General features: G+C 43.8%; 1 protein-coding gene across 1 annotated transcript in view; it reads right to left on the bottom strand.

Moving 5' to 3' along the window:
• Positions 1-15,042, bottom strand: part of LOC310781655 (melanophilin-like) — a gene marked incomplete at its 5' end in the record, with an annotated part of 67,975 nt that extends 52,933 nt beyond the window's left edge. Inside the window, one exon of the mRNA XM_083642254.1 lies at positions 14,918-15,042. Coding sequence (XP_083498380.1) covers positions 14,918-15,042 — 125 coding nt within the window. The remainder of the gene's footprint in view (positions 1-14,917) is intronic.
• Between the last annotated feature and the right edge of the window lie 9,543 nt (positions 15,043-24,585).

Consider the following 24,585-nt stretch of genomic DNA (forward strand, 5'->3'; position numbering starts at 1 on the left):
GTATCGATATCGAAAAATTTTGAACGATACCCATCCCTAACGATACATCACGATATCTGTGTAACTGAAGAGAAAAAAATACCCCTAAAAGGCAAGAAGCAGGTATTATGTATTTATTAGCAGAATTGACATGAACTCTCTCAGAGTTCACTCACTCACTCATACCATTTTCGATACCACGGAGGAAAAGTTACACATTAAGTATTTTTATTATTATTATTAAAACAAGAAAACCCATATAACCTACCTACATCATTTCTAAAAGTAGATATTAATGATCAAACATTTCCATTCATGTAGCCTACAGTATTTATGTTTTTGTTTCAACTACAAACATAAATAAACGTCAACTTGAAACTATGTTTCAATTACCACACACAGCATAATATTTTAGCCTGTTTATTACATTACATTTTTTTTTTTTTTTTTTTTAAATAAACATATCGATACTTGGTGCCAGTGTATCGATAACGTATCGCAAGTGGAAATATCGCGATACCGTGAGTATCGATATTTTGTCCCACCCCTACTACAGGCATCAGGCTGCAGTGCGTAAAGAATCTGTGTGAGCCGCCGGAGTGCGTATAGCCTCAGCCTGCGAGGTAAACACCAGCAAACAAAACAAATTGCAAGAACAAAGGTTTGTTTTCCATGCCGTCAGCGGATTTTCATTCACATCTGGTAACATATCAGTGGTATTAGCTACGCAACTGGCTCCGGGTTACATGCCCCTCTCTCTACTAATTATCTCTCCAGTCAGCACAATCAAATACTGTATACTGTATATGGCAACACAAATAGCCTATAAAGCCCAAATAAATGCCATCATTTATCCAGAAGACAGTTATTGCTTTCTTGCTGTCTTCAAGAGAGACCATATGTTAAAAAGAATGAATGACATCAGAGTAATGCAAGCAAGAATATCAAGCAAACAAATAAGTGATTCATTAATACATGAATAGATTTGGGCATTTCTTTAAAGGAACACTCCGCCCATTTTCAACCAGCTTTGTATCATTAGAACATCAGTAGTATATCAGAAAACTGTAAACGGTTTTGAAGTCTGTCATTTAATTTGACAGTTATTGAGTGTTAAAGTGTGGACCAGTGACATCACTGGTCCACACTAACTCAAATTAATAACTCATTAACTCAAATCAACTCTCAATAACTGTCAAACTATTCATCATTCATCTAGTTTGACAGTTATTGAGAGTTGATTTGAGTTAATGAGTTATTAATTTGAGTTAGTGTGGACCAGTGATGTCACTGGTCCACACTTTAACACTCAATAACTGTCAAATTAAATGACAGACCGTTTACAGTTTTCTGATATACTACTGATGTTCTAATGATACAAAGCTGGTTGAAAATGGGCGGAGTGTTCCTTTAAGGAGAAGGACTTTTAATGTATCCTCATGCAACTGATTAGTGTCTTGAAGTGTGTGACCTTGTGCAAGAGGTTCATCTGCCTTACCCAGCAAACACAAGTAGTCAAATGTATACTTTGGGGTGGATAGAGGAGCCCAGAAACGACACTACATTGACTTTCAAATAGTCTAGTATTTTCTAAAAGGCATCATCAGGTCAAAATTAAATTAAATTAAATTAAACAGTGTCTGTCTTGAAGTCTCATATGGGGGGAAACGTAGTGTTTCATTGAACAGATACACTTTGTGGTTCTGTTGTGCATAAAAGAAGCAGTAGCAGGAACACCAGTGTGTGTTAGTGCATGTGATGGTCTCACGTTTCTCTGCCCTTGTGCTCAGTGTATGTTGGTAATGCATTAGCTCCTCAGTAACACTTTACAGTAAGATAACTATTCAAGGCAAGCAGCATAACACATTTCACTATTACATTTTCAGTTATTATACCTCAATTAATTACCAATCCAATCGTCCCCTTCATAATTATTCAAATTCCTCTCAGCTGGCATAGCAACACAATTATCTTTAAAATGACTAATGCATAATATCTATTACTTTTCTGTTGTAAGTAAGGGAGCTATTTCACTTGAGTTTCAAGCTTCAAGTTTATTTACCATTTACATAAAAATGCATTGGTATTCTCGATCACAAGCCTCATGTCATCTAGGCTAGAACTACCAAAAAACAAACAAACAAACAAACAAACAAACATACATAATCATAAGAGACAGTGTAAAAAAAAAGATAAAAACATAAGAAATAAGAAATAAAAGCACGTTAAGACATAAAACATATGCAGCGCTGACTGAGCCTGTCATCCTTCCAGTTTCCCCTAACGGCCCTTAACGTTTTGGTTCAACTGCAGTTGCCCTGAACTCCATGATGAATGTTTCAAAAATATTCTGTCATCAGATAATAATTATCCTGCATCAACTCCAGGCACAGACTTCTACTCAAAATGCTGAGAAAAAAGCAAGGAGGCGAAGCCAAATCCCATTCAACAAACAGATCCTTCCTTAATTCTGTATGACACCGACGTTCTTGGCCGCTCCTTACACGTCTATTACAAATGACTCCATGACTTTTCTTGAGCACAAGTTTGGGAGAGGAGAAGCAGACTTATGGGATACTTGGAAAAGCAACAGCCTCACTCAGTGCCACAAGATGCTGCTGACGGCAGCACCTAACAAGTCCCACATGCCATCGAGTGCGAGCAGCAGAGTCTGGCAAACACCCACTGAGGAGGAGAGGATGCTTATTGTTGGGCTTTCTTTTTCCCCCAAGCCTTTTTCAATCATGCCCAGCTCACAGGGATGAAAGGGGAACGTTTGTAACGACCCTATCTAACCTTCTGCAGATAGCTCAGCAGCTGCTGGACATCAGTCATGTGATTTAAAAGTAATATCTGTTCAATTTGTCCTCCTTTGAAACATTCAATCCCAGAGACTACACTACAGCATGCCCTTCTGTGATTTGAATAAGATCCGTGCTGTAGGCAACTTCCAGGCGAAGCTGCGTCGGTACATGGATTCCATATCAACGATGAGTGTGACAGCATGCCAAACATGGGAAATTAATGAATGAAAAACCTCAGCATGACTCTGCAACTTTAAACTGTATAAATAACTAGTGGAATCGGTATTGGGAATCAGACATTTGTCATTTGAATTCTAGTGACGAGAATGAATGAGATTTCAAACGGCAGCGGAAAGCGCTCACATTAGGCTACAGTATATCTGGCGGTTTAAGTAGGTCTAACAATATCAATTCAAAACCCAATATAACACAATTGTTTGCCGATGTTTTCCGCTGCTTTAATGGACTGTGTGGACTGTTCAGAGTTCACAGTCGCGTCGCTCCCGTTACTTTGATTCAAACCAGGAACTGCCGTGTTTCTGCAACAAAGCTCAGGAATCCTGCTGCTGCAGCCAGACGCTCACTTAAGAGCACAGCACACAGCGCTATGGAGACCTGAGTCACTTAAGAGCACAGCACACAGCGCTATGGAGACCTGAGTCACTTAAAGAGCACAGCACACACCGCTATGGAGACCTGAGTCACTTAAGAGCACAGCACACACCGCTATGGAGACCTGAGTCACTTAAAGAGCACAGCACACACCGCTATGGAGACCTGAGTCACTTAAGAGCACAGCACACAGCGCTATGGAGACCTGAGTCACTTAAGAGCACAGCACACAGCGCTATGGAGACCTGAGTCACTTAAGAGCACAGCACACACCGCTATGGAGACCTGAGTCACTTAACTCATTGAGTGCCAGCCACTTTTGGAGAACGGACGCTCCCAGTGCCAGAGTTTCAGAGCGTTTTCAGTGATTTCTCGAGGCCCACAGAATATTGTGTGATATTACTCTGTAAACACTGAACACACACAAAGAACGATGAGACTCTATTCTATCATCTGCAAAAAAAAGTTTATTGATCCCATTTTCCGTTCTTTAGTTATGAGCCGGAGAAGATAGCTTGATTCATCGAAAAACAGTAATTTTTTCCTAGAAGCTGAGATAATTGGCCTTTTGTGAAATTAAACATTTCAAGCACATCACTGACTCTGAAGCTAATCTTTTCTAATGTAGTCACACCTCAAAAATAATTTCCTTCAATAAAACAGTTTAGGCCAGGGAATTTTGTTTGGCAGAATAATAGTTTTAGCTGCAACCATATATATATGGTTATTTTAGCTGGCCCCTGCGTGCGTTGCTGGTTGCAGCTTCTTGCTGCTGGTGGGCATCGGATATTCTGGCTTGCGTTTGCCAACCCTGTCCTGCTGCCTGGGTCTGTCTGGGTGTTGTGTGGCTGTGTGCTGCTCTCCCCCCCCCCCCCCGCCCCGCCTCGCCTCGCCTCGCCTCAACTGCACACTCCTCCCTGTATGGGAGGTGGCTCTCTGCTGAGTTTGCTCTGACTGCACTGTGAAGGGTGCGCGGCGACATCCAGCTTTTTCCGCGTGTGTTTGTCACCGGCTACTACTGTATGCTTCCAGTTGAGAATAATAACGATGATCATGCGAATGGGCTGTCGCAGCAGTGGAGGACCTCAATTGTGGGAGCAGATTGGCTGCTGCCTGTTGCAGGCACATCTAACGTTAAAACGCTTCATGCATATCGATGCATACGGATGCAATGCGATTTCCGTTTCCTCAATGACTTATTCTCTGTTTTTCTCTGCCTTTCTGTTAACCTGGAGAGCACTGTCGCCACCTAAGGGTTCTGTAAAATAGGTTATAGACCTCCAATAGCTATAATATTTGTACAGGAGAGGCAGAAGGCTTTGATCCACGTCCCACCGTCAAAAAACGCAATTGACGACAACCGTCGTCATTGGCACTCTACGTCAGTATTTGAATTGACGACAGCTGTCGTCATTGGCATTCAATGAGTTAAGAGCACAGCACACACCGCTATGGAGACCTGAGTCACTGTATGCGTTTCCATACATGGTGATCTCATGTCCGCTGACACTAATAATCCCCTCTCCAGATTCATTTCTCTCTTTTACTTTGATTCTTTCGGAGCATCTTTCTCCTGCTCGTCCCTCGTCAGACTCTCTCCTCTTACTGTTAACATCTCCCGGTCTTTGTGTGTGTGTCTTTCTTTACAAGTTAATGAAAGCAAAAAGAGGCTATCTGACCATTTGTCATAATAAACGCCACACTATAAAGCCGAGAGAGAGAGAAATAAAGAAACGGCGAGCGGGACAAACAGGCACAGATGCAGAGACTCCTCTAAAAGCATAGCATAATGGTTTCCAGAGAAAGACCTGAGCAGCAGCCCACAGGTGGCTAGCTTAGCTTTTGCAGGCTATTTTCCATCTCCCCTCAGTTGATTGGTTACAGCCAAGACGCCGATTATGTCGTCACGTGAAGGAAGTCATTCATTTGATTTGAGGTGAATTTGTTAGATAGTTAGCTAGACAGACAGACAGACAGACAGACAGGCAGGCAGACAGACAGACAGACAGACAGACAGACAGACAGACAGGCAGGCAGGCAGGCAGACAGGCAGGCAGACACAGACAGACAGACAGGCAGGCAGACAGACAGACAGACAGACAGGCATACAGGCAGGCAGGCAGACAGGCAGACAGACAGACAGACAGACAGGCAGACAGACAGGCAGACAGACAGACAGACAGGCAGACAGACAGGCAGACAGACAGACAGACAGACAGACAGACAGACAGACAGACAGGCACACAGACAGACAGAGAGGCAGACAGACTAAGGTGACCAGATTTCTCAAATGAAAATCGGGGACATTTCCAGTCCGGCAATCAATATATCATTAAAATATCCAATGTTATTACCTATGAAATAAAAAAGGGGGATGATTCCGGTTTCATTTATTTTGCCCATGGCTGTTGTACCGAAGAGGCCCTGATGAATAGCCTCAGATCTCAAAATGTATTTTCGGTGGAGTGCTAATTGCTTTTTCAATGTCTTCCTGGAAGAGCAGGAAGCAGAAAAACTTGTAAACACTTGTTGGATGTCTTGATCAGTGGGCTACATAGACATGAGATGCTTTGATATGGTTTTAATCCGCCCGTAAGCCTCCTGCAACCTTCCTGCTTGAATGGTTGGCCAGTGACGTCTGTAAAGGGGAGACTCATGGGTACTCATAGAATCCATCCATTCAGATATCTTTGAAATTGACCATGCCGGTTTTTCAAAATTCATTATTTAGCCTTCCTTCCTTCCCAACAAGGTAGCATGGCATTGTTGGTCCCAATGGATGCTGTAGGTCTTACAGTTTCAGGGGCACTCAATTAAAATTCAAAGAGGTCCAGTTCGAGAAAATTTCCTTCAGCAAAGGACCGGAACATTGTAACGTAGCTTGCATTATGATTCAGTGCCATTGAACTCAATGACTGAAGTAGCCTAATGGTACAATGTCTGTATACAACTGACTGTTAAATCAAGCCAACAAACTTCCAGCTCCACCTTTTCTCTTTAGAGAAGTGAGCTATCTATCTATCTATCTATCTATCTATCTATCTATCTATCTATCTATCTATCTATCTATCTATCCATCCATCCATCCATCCATATATCAATCTATCCGTCTGCCCCCTCTGTCTGTGTCTGTGTCTGTCTGTGTCTGTGTCTGTCTGTCGAGCGTTCCCAATGCAAACTTCTCATGCCGTCGGGCAAGTGAATGTGTGTGTGCGCTGGTGTCGTGTGTGTACGTGTGTGTGTACGTGTTTGCTCATGTGTGGCGCTTCCATAGGCAGGTCAGGATCGGATTGCACTTCAACCGAGACATACTGGTTTTGAACTGCCCGTAAGAACAATGAATGGACATGTAAGAGTCATTTGTTTTGACCACGCCATGTGAAATTACTTCTATGTCTCGCCTCCCCTCCGTCCATGTGTCACTCTCACAGCAGCACTAGGAAACGACAGGGAGAAACGATTCGCTTATTTGATTGGCCGAGTAGCATCACGTGCAATGATTTACAGCGCATTCATTGGTCTGTGAGCTTCCTGGCAGATGAACCAGTATTACCGTAAAGACTAGAAAAGCATGTGCCGGTTAAAATAGAAACGCTCCGTGAAAATGTAAGTTATCAATGATTTGTAGGTTATAGGGCTCGGTCCGGATAGGACGGCGTCTCGGTCCGGATGCGGACCGGAGTCCGGACTTTGAGGATTGCCGGCCTATAAGTATCTTCACTCTAGATTTAAGAATGAGCCTAATAGAGCTAGAGTAATATCGGCCGCAGACGCCAGTAGAAAATCGGGGACATTTTCGGGGACAGCTCCAGCCGGGGACAGGTCACCAAAAACGGGGACTGTCCCTGAAAATCGGGGACGTCTGGTCACCTTAAGACAGACAGACAGACAGACAGGCAGGCAGACAGACAGGCAGGCAGGCAGACAGAGAGGCAGACAGACAGACAGACAGACAGACAGGTAGACAGACAGAGAGGCAGACAGACAGACAGACAGACAGACCAACACAGTCTCACAGAAAATTGTATAATACCAACGATATGGACCAACGTTGCTATTTTACAATTTCGGCTCGAAAATTGTAAAATAGTAACGTTCTGAGATTTTAGGGTTAGGATTAGAGTAGGGGGAGGGGTTAGAAACAGAAAATCTCCGTAAAACACGCCCAAACCACGCCCACCGCTGTAGACGCATACGTTCCCATTTTACAATTTCTTAGCCGACATTGTAAAATACCAACGTTTGTCCACAAACGTTGCTATTTTACAATTTTTTGGGAGATCGGGTTGGACAGACAGACAGACAGACAGACAGACAGACAGGAAATGTGAAAAGTCACTTATTTAATGGTAATGGATGAAACTTGTGTTTATGTAACATTACTTAGCATTTAGCATTGTTTACACAGTACTATGCTGCTGTATTTTGAGTTTACTCCTGCTCATTGAATCACGAGAGGAAGCTGTGTTTCTGAAATAAAATCCTGAAAAGTTCCATATACTTCCGTACTTTCAGTGATACAGATACCAGTCGTACATCTGTCCTTACTCAGATGACTAACCATCCTCCTTAGTCTGCAGAAACCCAGCAAAGATTTTGCTGAGTGAACGCCAACATTCACATCAGACATTTCTAACAAACAATACTTAACATGTCAAGCCTACTGCAACTCGCTCGTCTCACTGACCAAAACTGAAAACCAAAAATAATTGATTCTACCATGTTCCTCCCAAGAATGATAAACTACTGGACTACACAGTCCAGCTGTTGATCTGCTTCATTAAAACAATGACCGTGGGACAACTCAAGCTTTTAATCACACATTCATCACAGATGTTCAGCTCTTACATGATAGCTTTCTGAATTTAAGAGATAGAATATTTCAAACCCCACATTTAATTTTGTTGTGGCAGCTGCACATAAGGAAAATGTTCTCATAGGTAGACTACGAAGGACTATGAAAGACAAATTTGTGTGGAAACCTTTGACTAAATCTCAAGGCAGACAAGTGAAAGTATTGTTTTGCAGAGAACAATGTTGGTTGAATGCCTGAATCAGGGTGGGAAAAGAACCGCAGATTGATCCTGTAGCCTACGGCCCCTATCGTTGCATCGGCGCAGTTTCTAGGCCGAGCGGCAGGCGCAGATCAAAGCAGTGGGCGTGGAAAGGCGCACTTGATATCGTCGTGCTGGCGCTAGATGCAGCCCAAAGCATTACAACCACGCCTTTTAGGCGTAAAATTATGCACCGTCATGCTCATTGGATAAGTGCAATAAACGAATCGCACGCTTGCCTTTTTAGCTCCAATTCCAGTGATCCCGCAAAACCAGACGAAAGCCAAACGCTCTGCCCCCCCCCCCTCCCTTCATCCAGCCTGTCTGTCTGCATTATAGGCTATTATTCCATATTATTATGCTTCTCAAACCAATCTAACTGCAGTTTCAATACTGCAAGCATGTAAATACGCTACACTATAGCAAGATCAAAGTGAAAATAATGTACTAAACGCATCAGCTAGAAAAATATAGCCTATTAGATTGGTGAAAGTTTGTCCAGAAAGATATCGTTTTCTCTCCCCTGCTGCAGGTAGAATGATGCACATAAATATACCCTACATTATGTAAAGTCATTGCATAAATGTGTTTTTATTGTAAAACTAAATGTGGAGTAGGGCGAAGTTATTGGAGCGCACATCACAGTATAGCAGATGACAGTAGAAGCTTCCGAAGCGCGTTCCGCTGTCACTTACCTAAATCACGTTAAATCCACACAGGGTATATATAGGCTCAAGAGGACATATATGTTTCACATAGGGTGGTGTTTCATTTCATGTTTTATTTGGTCCAATATTGAAATGTTCGACAATTGCAGGTTGTCTTACCATTACACATTATTTTAGATCTACCTTTTATATCTATTTCGGCTCTATTTAGTAGCGAAATGGAGGACCCAATTGCATGCTGGGAGTGGACATTCACAGGCAGTAAACTTACAACTGCTATTTCCTATGGGAAGCTGGGTGCTGCTATGTGTTGTGTCTGTTTGCGCGAGGGAGTCAGAGAGAGAGAGAGAAGGGTGACTCAGAGGCAGAAGAGCACTGGCGCACTGAATAGGCCTGGTTTCAGAGAGAGACAGAGAAGGGTGACAGGGGAGAGGCACAAGTGCACTGGCGCAGTGAATAGGCCTGGTTTTCAAAGGCGCAAAGCGCTAAATTTAAGGCAGGTGCCAAGATATCAGTACGCCGAGATTTAAGGCCGACACGCCCACTTTGGCCCATTCTGGGACTGCGCCACGCCCATTCGGCCTAAAGCGCATTTGGCAGCGTAAAGCCATATTGATATCGTCCCAAAACAGGCGCAAGGCACGTTTTTTTGCGGTTAAGGCCCGTTTTAGTGCCGAAGGCCTGTGGGAGAATAGGGCCCTACGTATCCAGAAACAGACCGGTTCTGTCTCAGCCAAACCAATTTAGCCAAACCAACCAAATTTTGAGAGAGATAACCAAGAAAAACACACAAATATCAATTGCAGCAGTCACATGCTGGACATAATGCTGGGTGAGTTGCAGAAAAAAACAGCTAGAGTAGGAGTTACCAGTCTTTACCTGTTTCCTTTAGTGATGCTCCACAGGAGCAGCCTGTGTAAACCAGCCGGTCACGTCAACTCACATTTCATTTCGTTCTATGCGACCAAAATGAAATGTGAGTTCACGTGACTGGCTGGTTTACCAGGCTGCCACAGGAGGAGTTATTTAGAAAAAAATGTCTACTAATGCAGTATAGACTGCAGTGTAGGAATTTAGCCAGGGGCAAGGGCAAAAATGCCCCCAAGAAATCTCAGAAGTCAGAATGCCCCCAAAAACCATGATCCAGGGGCAGAAATTGCCCTATGATTTAAATAATTGTATTTTCATTCAATTCATTTCCATCTCTAACACCTGCAAGCTGGTTGCCAGAAGAAGATGAAGAAAACACACTCACACAAAGAGTACGCTGTTGTCCACAATCCGCTTTAGCAACTTTATGCAGTAATAATTACTTTTTTAAGTGCTCCCAAAAAAATTGTAAATGCCCCTATTTTTTAGACCATGGGGGCAAAATTTGCGCCCAAAATATTTTTTTAATTTCCTACACTGATAGACTGTATTTTGTCTGTTTGTTTTGTTTTTTGGAAAGTCCTATTGGAAAAAGCCGATAACTTCCAATATAAACAAATAATTTCACAATTATCTCTCCCAGTATGAATTTTTACACCAAACAAACCTTGGAAATAAAACTTATGTGAATTTATATCAGATTATATGAACTCTGTGTTATTTTGTGTGCCGAAAACAAACTCTGAAATATTTCCAAAATATGTTGTGTCATTTTATCCGGCATATCTGTGGTTTCACAGGATCCAGACATGACCGATTTTAAAGCAAACCACATGAATAAAAATCGGAATGGAAAACAAACGGCTGAAAAAGAACATTGGCACCGGAAGTCCGGAACAAAACCTAAAGTGGTTGCAATTGTTGAAGAAGAGGAACAGTGTTCTTCTATTTGGGAAGGAGAGAGAGACAGAGAGAGAGACAGAGAGAGAGAGAGAGACAGAGAGAGAGACAGAGACAGAGAGAGAGACAGAGAGAGACAGAGAGAGAGAGAGAGAGAGAGAGAGAGACAGAGAGAGAGACAGACACAGAGAGACAGAGAGAGACAGAGAGAGAGACAGACACAGAGAGACAGACACAGAGAGACAGAGGGAGACAGAGAGAGACAGAGAGACAGAGAGAGAGACAGAGAGAGAGAGAGAGAGAGAGAGAGAGAGACAGAGACAGAGAGAGAGAGACAGAGAGAGAGAGACAGAGAGAGAGAGAGAGAGAGAGAGAGAGAGAGACAGAGAGAGAGACAGAGAGAGAGACAGAGAGAGAGAGAGAGAGAGAGACAGAGAGAGAGAGAGACAGAGAGACACAGAGAGAGAGAGAGAAAGGGAGAGAGTTGTTTTTCATTTTGTTGCAGCATCGTTAACATTGGCCTTGTGACATATTAACAATTCTGTTACAAGAGAAGAGACTTTTCCACATTCAGCTGAGGGCCACATTTCCTCTACACCAGTGCTTCTCAACTGGTCTAGCCTCACGACCCACATTTTTCTTAGTGACCCAAATGTTGGATTTTCTTCTTTTTTTTAGGTCCACAAGCTTTTTAAACAAGTTTAAACTTGTGATGCTCGCAGCTACAGTAGCATGACATGTGTGGTACCAATGGATGCCTTAGGCCTTCTAGTTTCAGAGGATATCAGCTTTAAAGATGAGCCTGAGCTACAGCCTCTGAAAGACAGCAATGTCGGCCGTGAACGCCGCCATCCTCAAGGAGTAGAATAACTTTTTCTTCCATGCACACATCCGCGACCCACTCAGAATAGCAAGTCATCTGGACCCACTTTTGGGTCCCGAGTCTCCCGACCCACCAATTGAGAACCACTGCTCTATACGATATTGCTGCAAAATGTGATAGACAGAATGCATCGCAGAGACGCTCACAAGTCAAGTCCAAGTCTGAATGGAGTATGAACTTTTAGTGAGTATGAATACTCAAATAAGCATGATCTTCTTCAACTAAATTATTTTCAGATTTGAATGTATGACACATCATTTGAAAGCTTACAATCTGCACTTTCATAATCTGTAAAAAAAAACTGAAGAATGACCTTGGCCTAACTTGTTACCCAAAACACCAGTCCCTGTCACATTATGCTAAGTGAAAAGTCTTTTTGTGTGCAGCTAACCAGTGGCAGCTGCTGCTAGATCCTCATCCACAATGCAGGATATGAGGACATTCCAGCAACTCCCCCCACCCCATTCTGATATCTACACCGTCCATCAGCAAAGCCTTTCCTCCTACAGTCTGATATCTATACCGTCCATCAGTGCCCATTGCCCGAGCCATGTGACAGACAGAGCAGCAGCCTCTGAGTCAGAAGCAAGTCATCTGGAATCAGCTGTTGTTGACGTACGTCTCAACAGAGTGAGTCCACCGTTCTGGCATGCTTGGTAGAATATAGCAACTAAATGGTCCTATTGTAAAGTGGAGGTGTTTTTCAAATGGTGGATCTCATGTTGAGTCCAGGGTTAGTTAGGGGTTCATCACAAGAACCGGTTGATCATCCAGCATACAAACAGAAACCGACAATTTGACGAATCCGTCTTCTTTAAGTGGGCAAAAAAATAAAAACGGCAGATCACCAATTATGTGGCATTACATGCATGGGTTTGATGTCAGGTCATGTGATTACTGGCTCCCTGTGGAATGTGAATGGTTCAGTTAAGCCCGGGCTGACATGTTACGGTGCACTGAGCCAACATCTGAGACCAACACACTAAGTCTTTACAGTGGCCTATTCCCATGTAATAACCGTGTAATAACCAGTGCAAAAGTTTGAAACCGTTGAAAGCACATAATGTTGTCACTATGGGCTAACACAGCGTTATTGTGCACTCATAGTACTTTTCACACAGGCTAGTACACTGGAATGAAGCCATCATGAAGTTCAGAAGAACAGCCACAGGTAAGTGGAACCAAGGAGCTTTTTTTAAACCTTTATTTAATACCTTTATTTAGACGCTTATTAAGCGTCTTTGAGCATTAGGAAAAGCGCTATATAAATCCGATGTATTATTATTATTTATTCAGGGGAGTCTCACTGAGAGCAATGCTCTCTTTTATAGGACCGCCCTGTTCTCACACACACACCTGGAAGCTGACCAGTAGCGCACGCACACACACACACACACACACACACACACACACACACACACACACACACACACACACACACACACACACACACACACACACACACACGGAAGCTGACCAGTAGCCTACAACCACAGTCTGATCTGCTGGCCACTGAGCAGCTCCACTGGAGTGGTTGGGGGTTAAGGGCCTTGCTCAAGGGCACCTCAGTGGTGGTAATGAGGGAGGGACAAGCACTGCATTCTCACTTTCCCCACACAGATTTATCCTGGGGATTGAACCGACGACCTTCCGTTCACAAACTCGCTTCTCTAACTGTTGGGCCACCACTGCGGTCTTTTTTCTTTGTTCAACACACTGGATGGAAAATTGTAGCCTAGGTAAACCCAGCCACCACGTGACCTGCTCTCTCAGTTCCCAGTCACTAGACTGAGAACAGGTCTGAGAGCAGGTCACGTGGGGGATGGGTTTACCCAGGCTAGGAAAATTGAGTTTGCTAAATTTGTTCAAAGTTATTTTCCACAGCAACTTCTGAATTCCTTGTAACCCTTTGTCACTTGCAGTAACAAGAGTTCTTGCCTCGAATTAACAATTAATTCAGAAGAATCGACATCCTCATCAATATTCTCCTGCCCGTCATCTGAGGACAAGTCAACAGCATGCCAGTGTATTTTTCTCTCTGGCACAACAGTTGACTTGTAATCCTGGTTCACAGAAATGCTGATTAAAAAGAGCAGAATTAGCACGTTTGCTGGAGGGATATCCGTCTGAATGGACAAAAGCCCTGATTTCCACTGCATGGTCACAGAGATCATTCAATGGGAGGTATTTAAGTACCACAGAATACAGAGACACAAGTTTTTCGCTGGCATCGAGTTTACATACAAAGTCAATGCAAACGAGCGATTGAGCGTATATTCGCCCGAGAGAAAAATCGCTGGGCGTCCGAGCGACAGAGACAGAGCGATAGGGAGAAAATTCGCTCGTCGCCCGAGATGAAATATAAAACACGATTAAAAACACGATTTCAGACGGCAGCCCGTCTTTATTGTCACACGAACACACTACAACACATGCATGCGGCCACAACACACACTCGTGCTGACGGTGGCCGGTGAAATATGTCCTCTGCCTTTGACCCATCCAGGCTTGTCCTTTCCTCCAGGGGGCAGGCCAGGAGCAGTGGTCGCTATTTCTTTCCAGCGCCCGAGGACCTTCATTGGACCAACTTCAGATGTTGTCGTCACTGGTCGGATGACGATCTTCTGCATGTTTTTAGTGGGGGTTTATGTACGGAGGAACCCCCTGGGGGGTACGGGGAGAACATGCAAACTCCACACAGAAAGGCCCTTTCGACGAGATAGCCCACCTGGGCAGTAGGCACTGAAGAAATGGGGGGGTCACAACTCCAACGCCCACAGCGTCCCAGGTGGGAATCGAACCCAGGACCTTCGAGCTGTGAGGCGACAGCGGTTACCACTGCACCACCGTACCCCTAATATCCCAACTCGAGCGAAATTACGCTGGCATTTGGGGGGGGGGGGGGGGGGGTGAATTGGCCTTATAAGGACTACTAAGGCCATATGGCCTTAGTAGTCTGATACTACTCTCAAAATTCCAAAGGTCACACAGCATAATCCCCCAAAAGAGAGAGGAAAGAGTCCAAAGTGAGGCTAACTCCCTGGCAAAGAGTCCAGCATCAAAAGACTGAGCTAATCGGACATTGTTGGGAGTAGAGGCAGATCTTCGTGGAAGAGGAATAAACCAGCTATTATCTTTTCAACCTACCCAAGTCTGTCTTCCTCCTTCTTCCTCAGGTCGAAATCTCGCTGGACGACCTCCCACACATGCTTGGCCTCCTCATCTGTGAGCTTGGAAAGATCCAGCTTCTTCCCCTCAGTCATGCCAGGCATCATGGTGCACTTTAGGCCCCTAAGCCGGTGTTGGCCTACAGTGGGGTAATAAAAGATAGAATTATGTGCTTGCAGAGCATGTGAAATAATGCTGCTATTCAACCTGAAGAAAGACTGTTGAGAGAGAGGTATGAGGGTGGAAACAACATGGGAAGAGAAACATCAACGTAATAATCATTTGAAAGAGGTGACGGAGTTTTGCAGTGCCGGTTATCGTTCAGAGAGAAAAAAAGTGAATGTAAACTTGTACGGCTATTCATACCGGACCGGTTAGGTACGAGGCTTTAGGTTCAATATGCGTTGCAAAACGAACAAATCTTTCACTGCTGAACAGTGCAAGTCTTCTACAAGGATGTCTGGGTAAACTAAAACTGAGACGAAAGGTGTTGAAAACATTGTCATGAATTGAAATAAAATGTAAACACTTAAAATACTGTGAAAATAATGAAATATTCAAACCGAACTGTGAATTTTGTGAATGTTACACCCCTATAAACGTGCACTCGATTGTTTATTTAAAAATAGATTGATAGCAGCATGTGTTCTCTCTGAATCACTGATCACTGCCCTTTCCTAACATTGTGCAGCATAATCATCATAATCAGCATAATCAGTTAGTCAGCAATAGATACAATACAGTATTTATTGTTTTGGCCAAAGATACGTTTTTGAATTCCATTTATACAATTAACTTTTGAAATCACTTAGTTGTTCATTTCTCCCTTCTTTCCGTGCAGTCTAGTCTAATGTTTCATTTATATTCTAGCCTGGTTTATTGACAGTATTGCTCGTTATCACAGTCAAGTCTCAAAGTCTGTTATAGGCTACCATAATGCCATACATCATACACTGTACCTACATAATATACACACAGTATATCTCTCCTTCCTTCCTTCCTCCATCCATCCACCCCTGATAGAACTGGTAGCAAGTTTTTTTTATTTTATTTCCAATGTTGTGATAAATACAATATAAACCTGGTTGGAACAGCAACCTCCTGGACTGAAGCATCCCTGAAGCTACCTCCAAGGGTTTTTCAAGTAAATTCCAGCAGCATCCATACAACAGGCCCATTTGCTATAATGACAGTCTGCAATGAGGGGTCATTATAGCTGTTAAAAAACACTTACAGACCGCAACACAGTGAGTGTTTACTTTCACTCTGTGATTCAGTGTGCAGATGGCTTTTAAACCGTCACACTTTCTAAACTGTCATCTTGTCACTTGTTGTGACCTACCAAAAAATGTGGAAAGCAAGGTTTGTGGCACCGTGAAAAGGGAAGGTTAAGGATTTTTTTTTTAAACGTTTGACCACAATCTCTCTTTCTGAGAAATGAGTGTCTGTTCTCTCTTTACATTTGTTAGCAAGGCACAGGTTATCCACCGGGCCGGTGCCCTCCCACCTCTAGGGCGGTGGTTCTCAATGTGGGGTCCGGGGACCACCAGGGGTGGCATTATTTAATTTACAAGAAGTTAACGCAATTCGATAATGTAGATTAGAAGATTGACTGTTGATCATAGGTTTCACTCTCATCTCTCTTCCTACAATACAGATAGTTTATGCTACGTGGTCGGAGTGAGAACGTGTTGTTTAGTCATGGAATTCTGGACACAATCATTTATATCAATAAAAACATTCTATTTGGGTCTGAGAGAGAAAGTGTCATCAATGGTGGTCACAATGTGGACTAAATATGAAAAAGGTTGAGATTGAGAACCACTGGGGGACCTCCAAAACACCACCAAGTGTGGCCTCATCCTGTGTGTGTGTGTCACTGAGATGGTCGATGGTGTGTGTGTGTGTGTGTGTGTGTGTGTGTGTGTGTGTGTGTGTGCGTTGGAATAGGCCTACTAACCAACGAATGCAGCCACTTTATTTGCAAATGCATAAAAATAATAATAATAGTATGCTTGGTTTCCTGGCTGTGTGTGGGCTGTGTGCCTGTATCTGTATCATGCATCCATGCTGTTAATTTGAAAGGACGGTCTGAGGTGACGTGCGTCGCGTGTATCCAAATTCCCACGTGGCGGTGTGAAAGTTGCTCTAATTAACGTTACCATTAGCGTTAATAGAGAAGTTAGCAGCTAGTGCTAACCATTGGGTAGTGCTAACTAACTAACTAAACATGGTAAAAACGGAGCAGTGGCGCACTGCGCGAAAGGCTCAAAAGGAGCATGAGACACGAAAAACATACCAACAAACAGACTATCCGTCTCCACTTTTTCCCAAAAGTCGGCTGGCTAGCAAAGTGCCCGTCAGGGACGAACGATGCTAACAGCGAAGAACTGTCCTCGAGAGCTTTGTTGTGCAAAGATGCACGCCCACCGTCGCAGTAATGGGTAAGTACAGTATTTGGCCATTGGTATTATTTATTTGCTATGTTGACTGTTTGGGAATACTCACACATCTCTCACAGGCTGCAGTGTGACGTGCTATCTCAAGGCCTGCATATCTCTCGCCCACAGCCACACAGTGTAGCTACTTACGAAGTAGTCTCGCTGGCTAGCCTCCCCTCATCTCACGCACAGGAGAGGTGTGTCCGTCTCGTCTAACCTCGCGTACGCACAGGAGAGGTGTGTGTGTGTGTGTGTGTGTGTGTGTCTCTCTCTCTCTCTCTTTCTCTCTCTCTCTCTCTCTCTCTCTCTCTCTCTCTCTCTCTCTCTCTCTCTCTCTCTCTCTCTCAGCCATGTATCTCTCTCTCTCTCTCTCTCTCTCTCTCTCTCAGCCATGTAGTAGTAGAGTATGGTATGGTATGGTGTTTATTCTTAATCCCCGAGGGGAAACATGGTTTGCCACCAGAGCGAGTACAGATACATTACAAACAAGAAACAGTAACTACAATAAGCACAATAACAATAATACAGTAGAGAGAGAGAGAGCCTCACAATGCAGAGCTAGCAGTGTTCATTAAAGAATTTGACAGAAGCAGGAACAAAAGAGTAGAGGGATAATCACACATTATGCATGCATTGTACTACCACAATTTGAGATATTGTTATGTTTCTTGTCTACATCTCTCACAGGCTGCAGTGTGAAGTGCTATCAAGGCCTGCATATCTCTCGCCCACAGCCACTCTCGCTGGGCAGCCTCCCCTCACCTCACGGCGCACAGGAGACTAGAGGTGTGTCCCCCTCTCTCCCCTGTCTCCCTCTCCCTCTCCCTCTCTCCCCTGTCTCCCTCTCCCTCTCTCCCCTGTCTCCCTCTCCCTCTCTCCCCTGTCTCCCTCTCCCTCTCTCCCTCCCCATCTCTCTCCTATAGCTACCTACAAGTAGCCTAGTACTTGACATTGATTGTTTTAGGATATTATAGGCTATTGTATGCTAGCTATGCCATGATATGCCATATCATTGCTATTGTATCATACTCCATGCCAGGATGTGTGATAGGTCTATATGCAGAGCAGTAACTTTCGGCCTATGAATCAGTCGCGCTGTGTGTGTGTGTGTGTGTGTGTGTGTGTGTGTGTGTGTGTGTGTGTGTGTGTGTGTGTGTGTGTGTGTGTGTGTGTGTGTTATTGATGGATTGTTGCCGGCCACTGGCCCGGAAAGTGTTGCTGTATATTGCCCTTAAGGTTGTGATCATAAGCTGTAGCCTGTCAGCGTAAATCATATATAAGCTACAGTACAGGGGTTTCAACAGATAGTAGCTACTACTGAGAGAGAGAGAGGGAGGGAGGGAGAGAGAGAGAGAGAGAGGGAGGGAGAGAGGGAGGGAGAGAGAGAGAGAGAGAGGGAGGGAAAGAGAGAGGGAGGGAGAGAGAGAGGGAGGGAGGGTGGCTGCTTTATTAATTCCTCTCAAAATCACATGAAAGTACTTTGAAACCTGCATGCATGGATTTTTAGGCTGCTGCTGTTTCACCTTTGCAGAGCAGAGCAGAGCAGAGTATTGATCAAGAAGGGTCAGACTTCAGTGACTTACGTTATGTGTTTGCCCACATCAGGTGTTTAAAAGCTCTCTGCCTCACACCGAGGCCCCGTTTATATGAGGAGTCAGAGAGAACGGTCTCCGGAGAAAACGGCAAACTTTTGTTGCGTTTTGGTCTTTCCGATCTGCGTTCATACGACAAAGTGATTGAAAATGCTGTAGCAGGCACGTGCACACATAGACATGAAAGGGGGCTTGAGCCCCTGCCTTTTTTCAGTCTGTAAAAAGTGCCCTTTTTTTTTTTCTTTTTTTTTCTTTTTTATTATAATACATTTTTCATTTTCATTCCAACAGCACATGAACAAAACAAACAGCTCAGACACATGAAAAAATAAAATAAAAAGTGCCCTTTCCTGACCATGAATGCATTTGTAATGGTGCTTTGTATGGGAATTGCCCTTTCCATGCCATCACTGAAGGCAGCATTCAAAGAGAAATGCCTTTTCCGAGCTCTCTTGGCCTTGAATGCACCATTTGTAATAGGTCTCTGCATGGAGCAGTGTTTTTCTAAACCGCCCCTGAAGGCACCAACCCAAAAACGCATGTGGCCCGTCCCCACCCACTCCAGCAGTGCGCACTCCACTCAGCCAGAGCAACCATGCAGACGGACAGCAGCAGCACAGGCGCACACAGTCTGACAGATATATCAGTCAGTCAACGTGAATCAGGTATACTGTATGTATGTTTGTCAAAGTCTCATCCTAAAATGAGATATTCCTCTAAATCTGGTTAAAATCGGAATATTTAAAATGAGTTATACCCCTAAATTGGCCTTCAAATTGCCTCAAATTTCCGCCGCCGCCAGCGTTCATCAGCGTTGACGAAGGCTTCTTGCTGAAACGCGTACGTTGTTGTATTGATACTTTATTATATTTATTATATTGGTACTTTAACATAACACCACATACCTGTGTACAACATGCTTCCTTCTAGCGAGGCGAGTACAAACAAGCGAACATGGCGAAAGCGCACTCGAAAACAGATGATTTGATCTGGACGGACAATAAAATGTGGTTGTTACTCCGAGTGACCCTGGACTACTGTATAACTGTACTTTGCTGGAGGAGAGTAAATAAGCTCAGCAGAGTCTGCAGCACAAACAACAACAATGGGCGCCCATCAAGGGCCTCCATTGTTGTTGTTCTTCTATTCACACATGGCTGTTGCCTGTTGGCTGAAAACGTAATAGCCATGGGCGAAGTGGGACGTGTTGTCAGAGTTTTCACAAGAACTACATATTGCCAGTTTACACGGCGAAGAGAAAATAACTCGTTAATGTCTGGAACCCGTTATCAAAAGTTCTAGTTTTCAGGCCCTGACACAGCTCCCTATTGCTTCCCTGTGATCTGCGTAGGCTTGGCACAGTTTCGCCATCACACTGCTGGGTTCATCACCGTCTGCAGTCTCTGTTAATGGAGCCTACCCAAATATGTCCCATGGTCCAGCTTCACAATGGATTGATTTAGTTTCAGAAGATGAGCAAATGTTGGCAGAGCAATACTCAGACGCATACGTAAGCGCAATGCGCACGTACACGCACACGCACACACACACACACACACACACACACACACACACACACACGCGCGCGCGCGCACACACACACACACACACACACACACACACACACACACACACACACACGGGAATGTTCAGGGACATCACGTAATTGTTTTGTTTGTCATGGGTCACATAAAACAATGGTCAAATGATGCGGTAATCTAAATTTCTATTTCTGTAAATGGCAACAAATGGCAAGCGCAAGCACACCAGTTTGGCTATGAAAAAACAAAATCACATCTAGGAAATTGCTAGAATCTGACATGTGTGTATTATATTCTTCTACCAGTGGAATATCACTTCAGACAGCTTTCCCACAGCCATCTTCATGCATAAGGAGGGTATCATACTTCCAGGTATGTATACTTAGGCCCTATATGTATTTGCTTAGCAGGTGTGAGCCACCTGGCATCTCATTCTGCGACATTAAGGCAACACTAAGCAAACCAAACAAACTCCAATTACATTACAATATCCTTTGTCCTTATTCCCAAAGCGATCACGTCTTTAAACTGACTGTACTGTGTAGTGTGTGCTCTGATTGAAAGATTTGGACGCATTATATTTGCGGCAAACGCACAGGATTCAACAGGTGTCCATTTGAAAGACTCCTCATGTTTGCAAAAGGAAGGCTAGGCCTGATAACATGTCCAGTATGTAGACACAGTCATGTATCGGTTTCAGCACTAACATGTCCAGTAGGGCTGTGAGTCTTCACTGGCCTCACGATTCGATTCGATTACGATTCAGAGGGCTACGATTCGATTCGATTACGATTATCGATGCATCTCGATGCATCTTCAATCGATCCATCACTTTTTTTCCCCAATACATGATTTATTTTTTCTCACTTTATTTTTTCTCACTGTGTGGCTACTTTTAAAATAAAAGTGCATTTGGAATTGCATTGTATTATGATCCAAATAAACAACTGCATGTACTTCCATTATATTTTATTTTATTTATTTTTTATTTTTTTTAATAATCGATTTTTTACATTTGTGAATCGATGCAGAATCGTGCACGTCCGCATCGCGATGCATCTTATAATCGATTATTTTTGACACCCCTAATGTCCAGTATGTAGACACACTCATGTATCGGTTTCAGCAGCAAAAGTGCAACACAGCTCAAGCATGTCTCCCTGTTTTAATGCCGTTCAAGCCACAGTACATGTTCCTATTTGAAGGTCTAGGAAGGGCAGCTGTGGTGCAAGATGAAACAAGTTGTGTTTCAAACAACTCCTAAATGCATTGTGTCAGTCTCTAATAACAGGTTGGGACCCTCTCACAGTTGAGAGCCATAACTGTATCCCCGTAGCCCACAGGCAGTATCAAGAGCACAATTCTCTGGGGGCAAGAAACCTATCATCCTGTCCACTAGAATAAACAGTAGACTAGTCTCAAAGGCCTATGGGATTGAGACACAGACAGGCTTTAACAGGCTGGTAACCTAACATAACATCAATCTTGAACATGGTCTGTAGATCAGCGAGCGCTGTAACTTACCTTGACCTGGGTGGGTGTTGAGTGAGCAGCCTGCGGGTGTTTTCTCCCTGGAGAGCAGAGCAGAGCAGGCGGACTGCAGGACAAACTAAGTAGCAGACAGCTATGCTGATCACATGCCTAGTTAACCAGGAGGACCAAGCAGGAGCTGGGAGGCACGGCTCTTCTCCGCCTCCCTGGACTCACTGTAGAAAGGTCACGCTTTGGTGCTTTGGCCCCGCTCACTGGCTCTATTTACAGTGTGATGAAGAGGCTTGTACTGGTTATTGATTGACCTCTCTCTGCCTTGGGAAATGCCCATTCTATGAGGACTCAATCAATTAGGAAGTAGGGATGCACAGTAATAGATTTCTTTTTGACGATATTATCCGATATGCTGATATTTTCCAACTCTTTTGCCGATTGCCGATACCGATATATGCGATATATATATCGTGATGGCCCCACTGGCAGATGCAGACATAATATGCTTTTCAAAATGTACATTCACTACTGGGCAAACTAGGAAAACGACTTCAACTTAGGTTATGTAAAACATGGCATGTTTTCTTCTACGCGGCACCTCGCGCGCTCGATTCCTCACAAGCTCGACTGCTGCGTGGCCTTGACCACGCTGCAGCTCGCCAAGGTGACCCTGCAGCTCACGTACGCAGCTCGCCCGCTGCGTGGGCTCGCCCGCTGCATGGGCTCGCCCGCCCTGCAGCTCGCCGAGCTGAACCTCCAGCTCGCCCCCGTCATTGTTTCGTTTGTTATGCATCACACTGGGAGCTGCGGACACAATTTAGTTGTAGCCTACTTGTACAATGACAATAAAAGTGAATCTCGGTGCTGCAGTGCGCACTATTGATCATGACGTTCTAAAGTAGGAGGTTGGAGGTGCGGAGGTCATAGTGAGGGATGCTGTGTCTATGTCGTTCAAATAACTAACAAGTTACACCTCTTTAGAAATGCCTGCTATGCTTCATTCACATCTTTGATGTGGAAAGTCTTTGGCCTGCAGCTTCTTGGTGGAGTTTCGAGCCGCTCTGGGGTGGCTCTGAATGTGAACAACAGAATGCCAAACCTCACCCACAGTGAAGGCTGCACGTTTCAGTTTCATCTTTCCCCCTGCTGATAATTGATGCAATGTTGTTGGATGCAGAACTTTTTTGTTCTGTTGGAGACGTCATGTTCCACTCACAAAGCCAGAGTTTTCCACTTGGAATTACAGCTTGGAAGACATTATAGTATGTGTTTTTTTTTTTTTTTTACAAGTCAGGAGGATCTTGCATTTTCTTTCTCTCTCTCTTTTTTACAATAACCCTAATGCAATGTCAATGTGGAGTTGGAGGGTTTAATGATGAACATGACAAAATCAACTCTTACAAAAGTGACAGCGCATGCAGACATGTACAGCTAATTTAGAAGCGGCCTCATTAGGGACGAACATGAAAAGTGACACAGACATTAAGCATTTTGCCTCCAGTTCCTCCTTCAGTAGTTCATGTTTTCCAAATGGTTGATTTGAGCCATGTGACACGTCCAGCAATCCAATGTTCTTGTTTTCTCAACCATCAGGCCCAGTCGACTAAACGACGAAATGGGTTGTCTAGCTTCCTGGCCATAATATAACCCCAAAATCGGTGATCCTCTGTTATCTAAAGAGACAGAGACAATTGGAGTATTGTGTTTTTTCTCACCATTCACTGCCATTGTATGGTGAAGCTGAGCAGGTCCGAAAATCACATCTCTACCACTAAATGAACTCGAACAAAGCAGTAAACATAAAGAAAGTGATTCACTTAACAACATGAGCGACAGTAGCAGTTTTTCTTATATTCTGTCAGAATCTGCTTTGTTCACATTTGTATATCTGCTAGAAGAAGATTTTCAGACCTGATGAGAGAGAGAGAGAGAGAGAGAGAGAGAGAGAGAGAGAGAGAGAGAGAGAGAGAGAGAGAGAGAGAGAGAGAGAGAGAGAACTACCAAAGTTCAACCTTCACTTTATTAAATTGTATTCTTATGGAACAATCTGTGTAGCTGTTTTCATAAAGGCATACTATACACTCTGTGGTGGCCTTTTCACCCCAAACATATTGTGAGATGTTTTTCTGCTAATGTCTGTATTGTTTGTTGCCTCTCCACTGCTTTACTTTTTAGGAATAAAAGATTGATTGATAAACTGATAGCAAATGCAATACGATCTGGCCTTCACCAGGTCCAATTCCAATGCATGCAGGCTGAGGGTGTTTGTCCCTGGCTTCAGCAGATTACATAATACAGGATAGTCTAATTCAATATAGAAGACCAGATTCCAGCAAAATTAGCAACTTTTCCCCTCTGCTCATTTAATTTTAGACTGCTCGGCTTAGGTAATCGTGAGTAATGTGGAGGCAGTGTGACAACAATAACTGGTGTTTACCAGCGGTTTCCCCACTGGAACAGAGATGCTGTTCATCCCTGATACTTTTAAATGCTGCTCCAGGACACAGAAATCCGCTTTGCTCAACCTGGTATCTTTAAAGGCAGCGGTTCCCAACCTTTCTCAAAAATGTTCGTGACCCACATTTGAC

The sequence above is a fragment of the Poromitra crassiceps genome (genome assembly GCF_964638095.1).
Source record: "Poromitra crassiceps genome assembly, chromosome: 8".
NCBI classification, from domain to species: Eukaryota; Metazoa; Chordata; class Actinopteri; order Beryciformes; family Melamphaidae; genus Poromitra; species Poromitra crassiceps.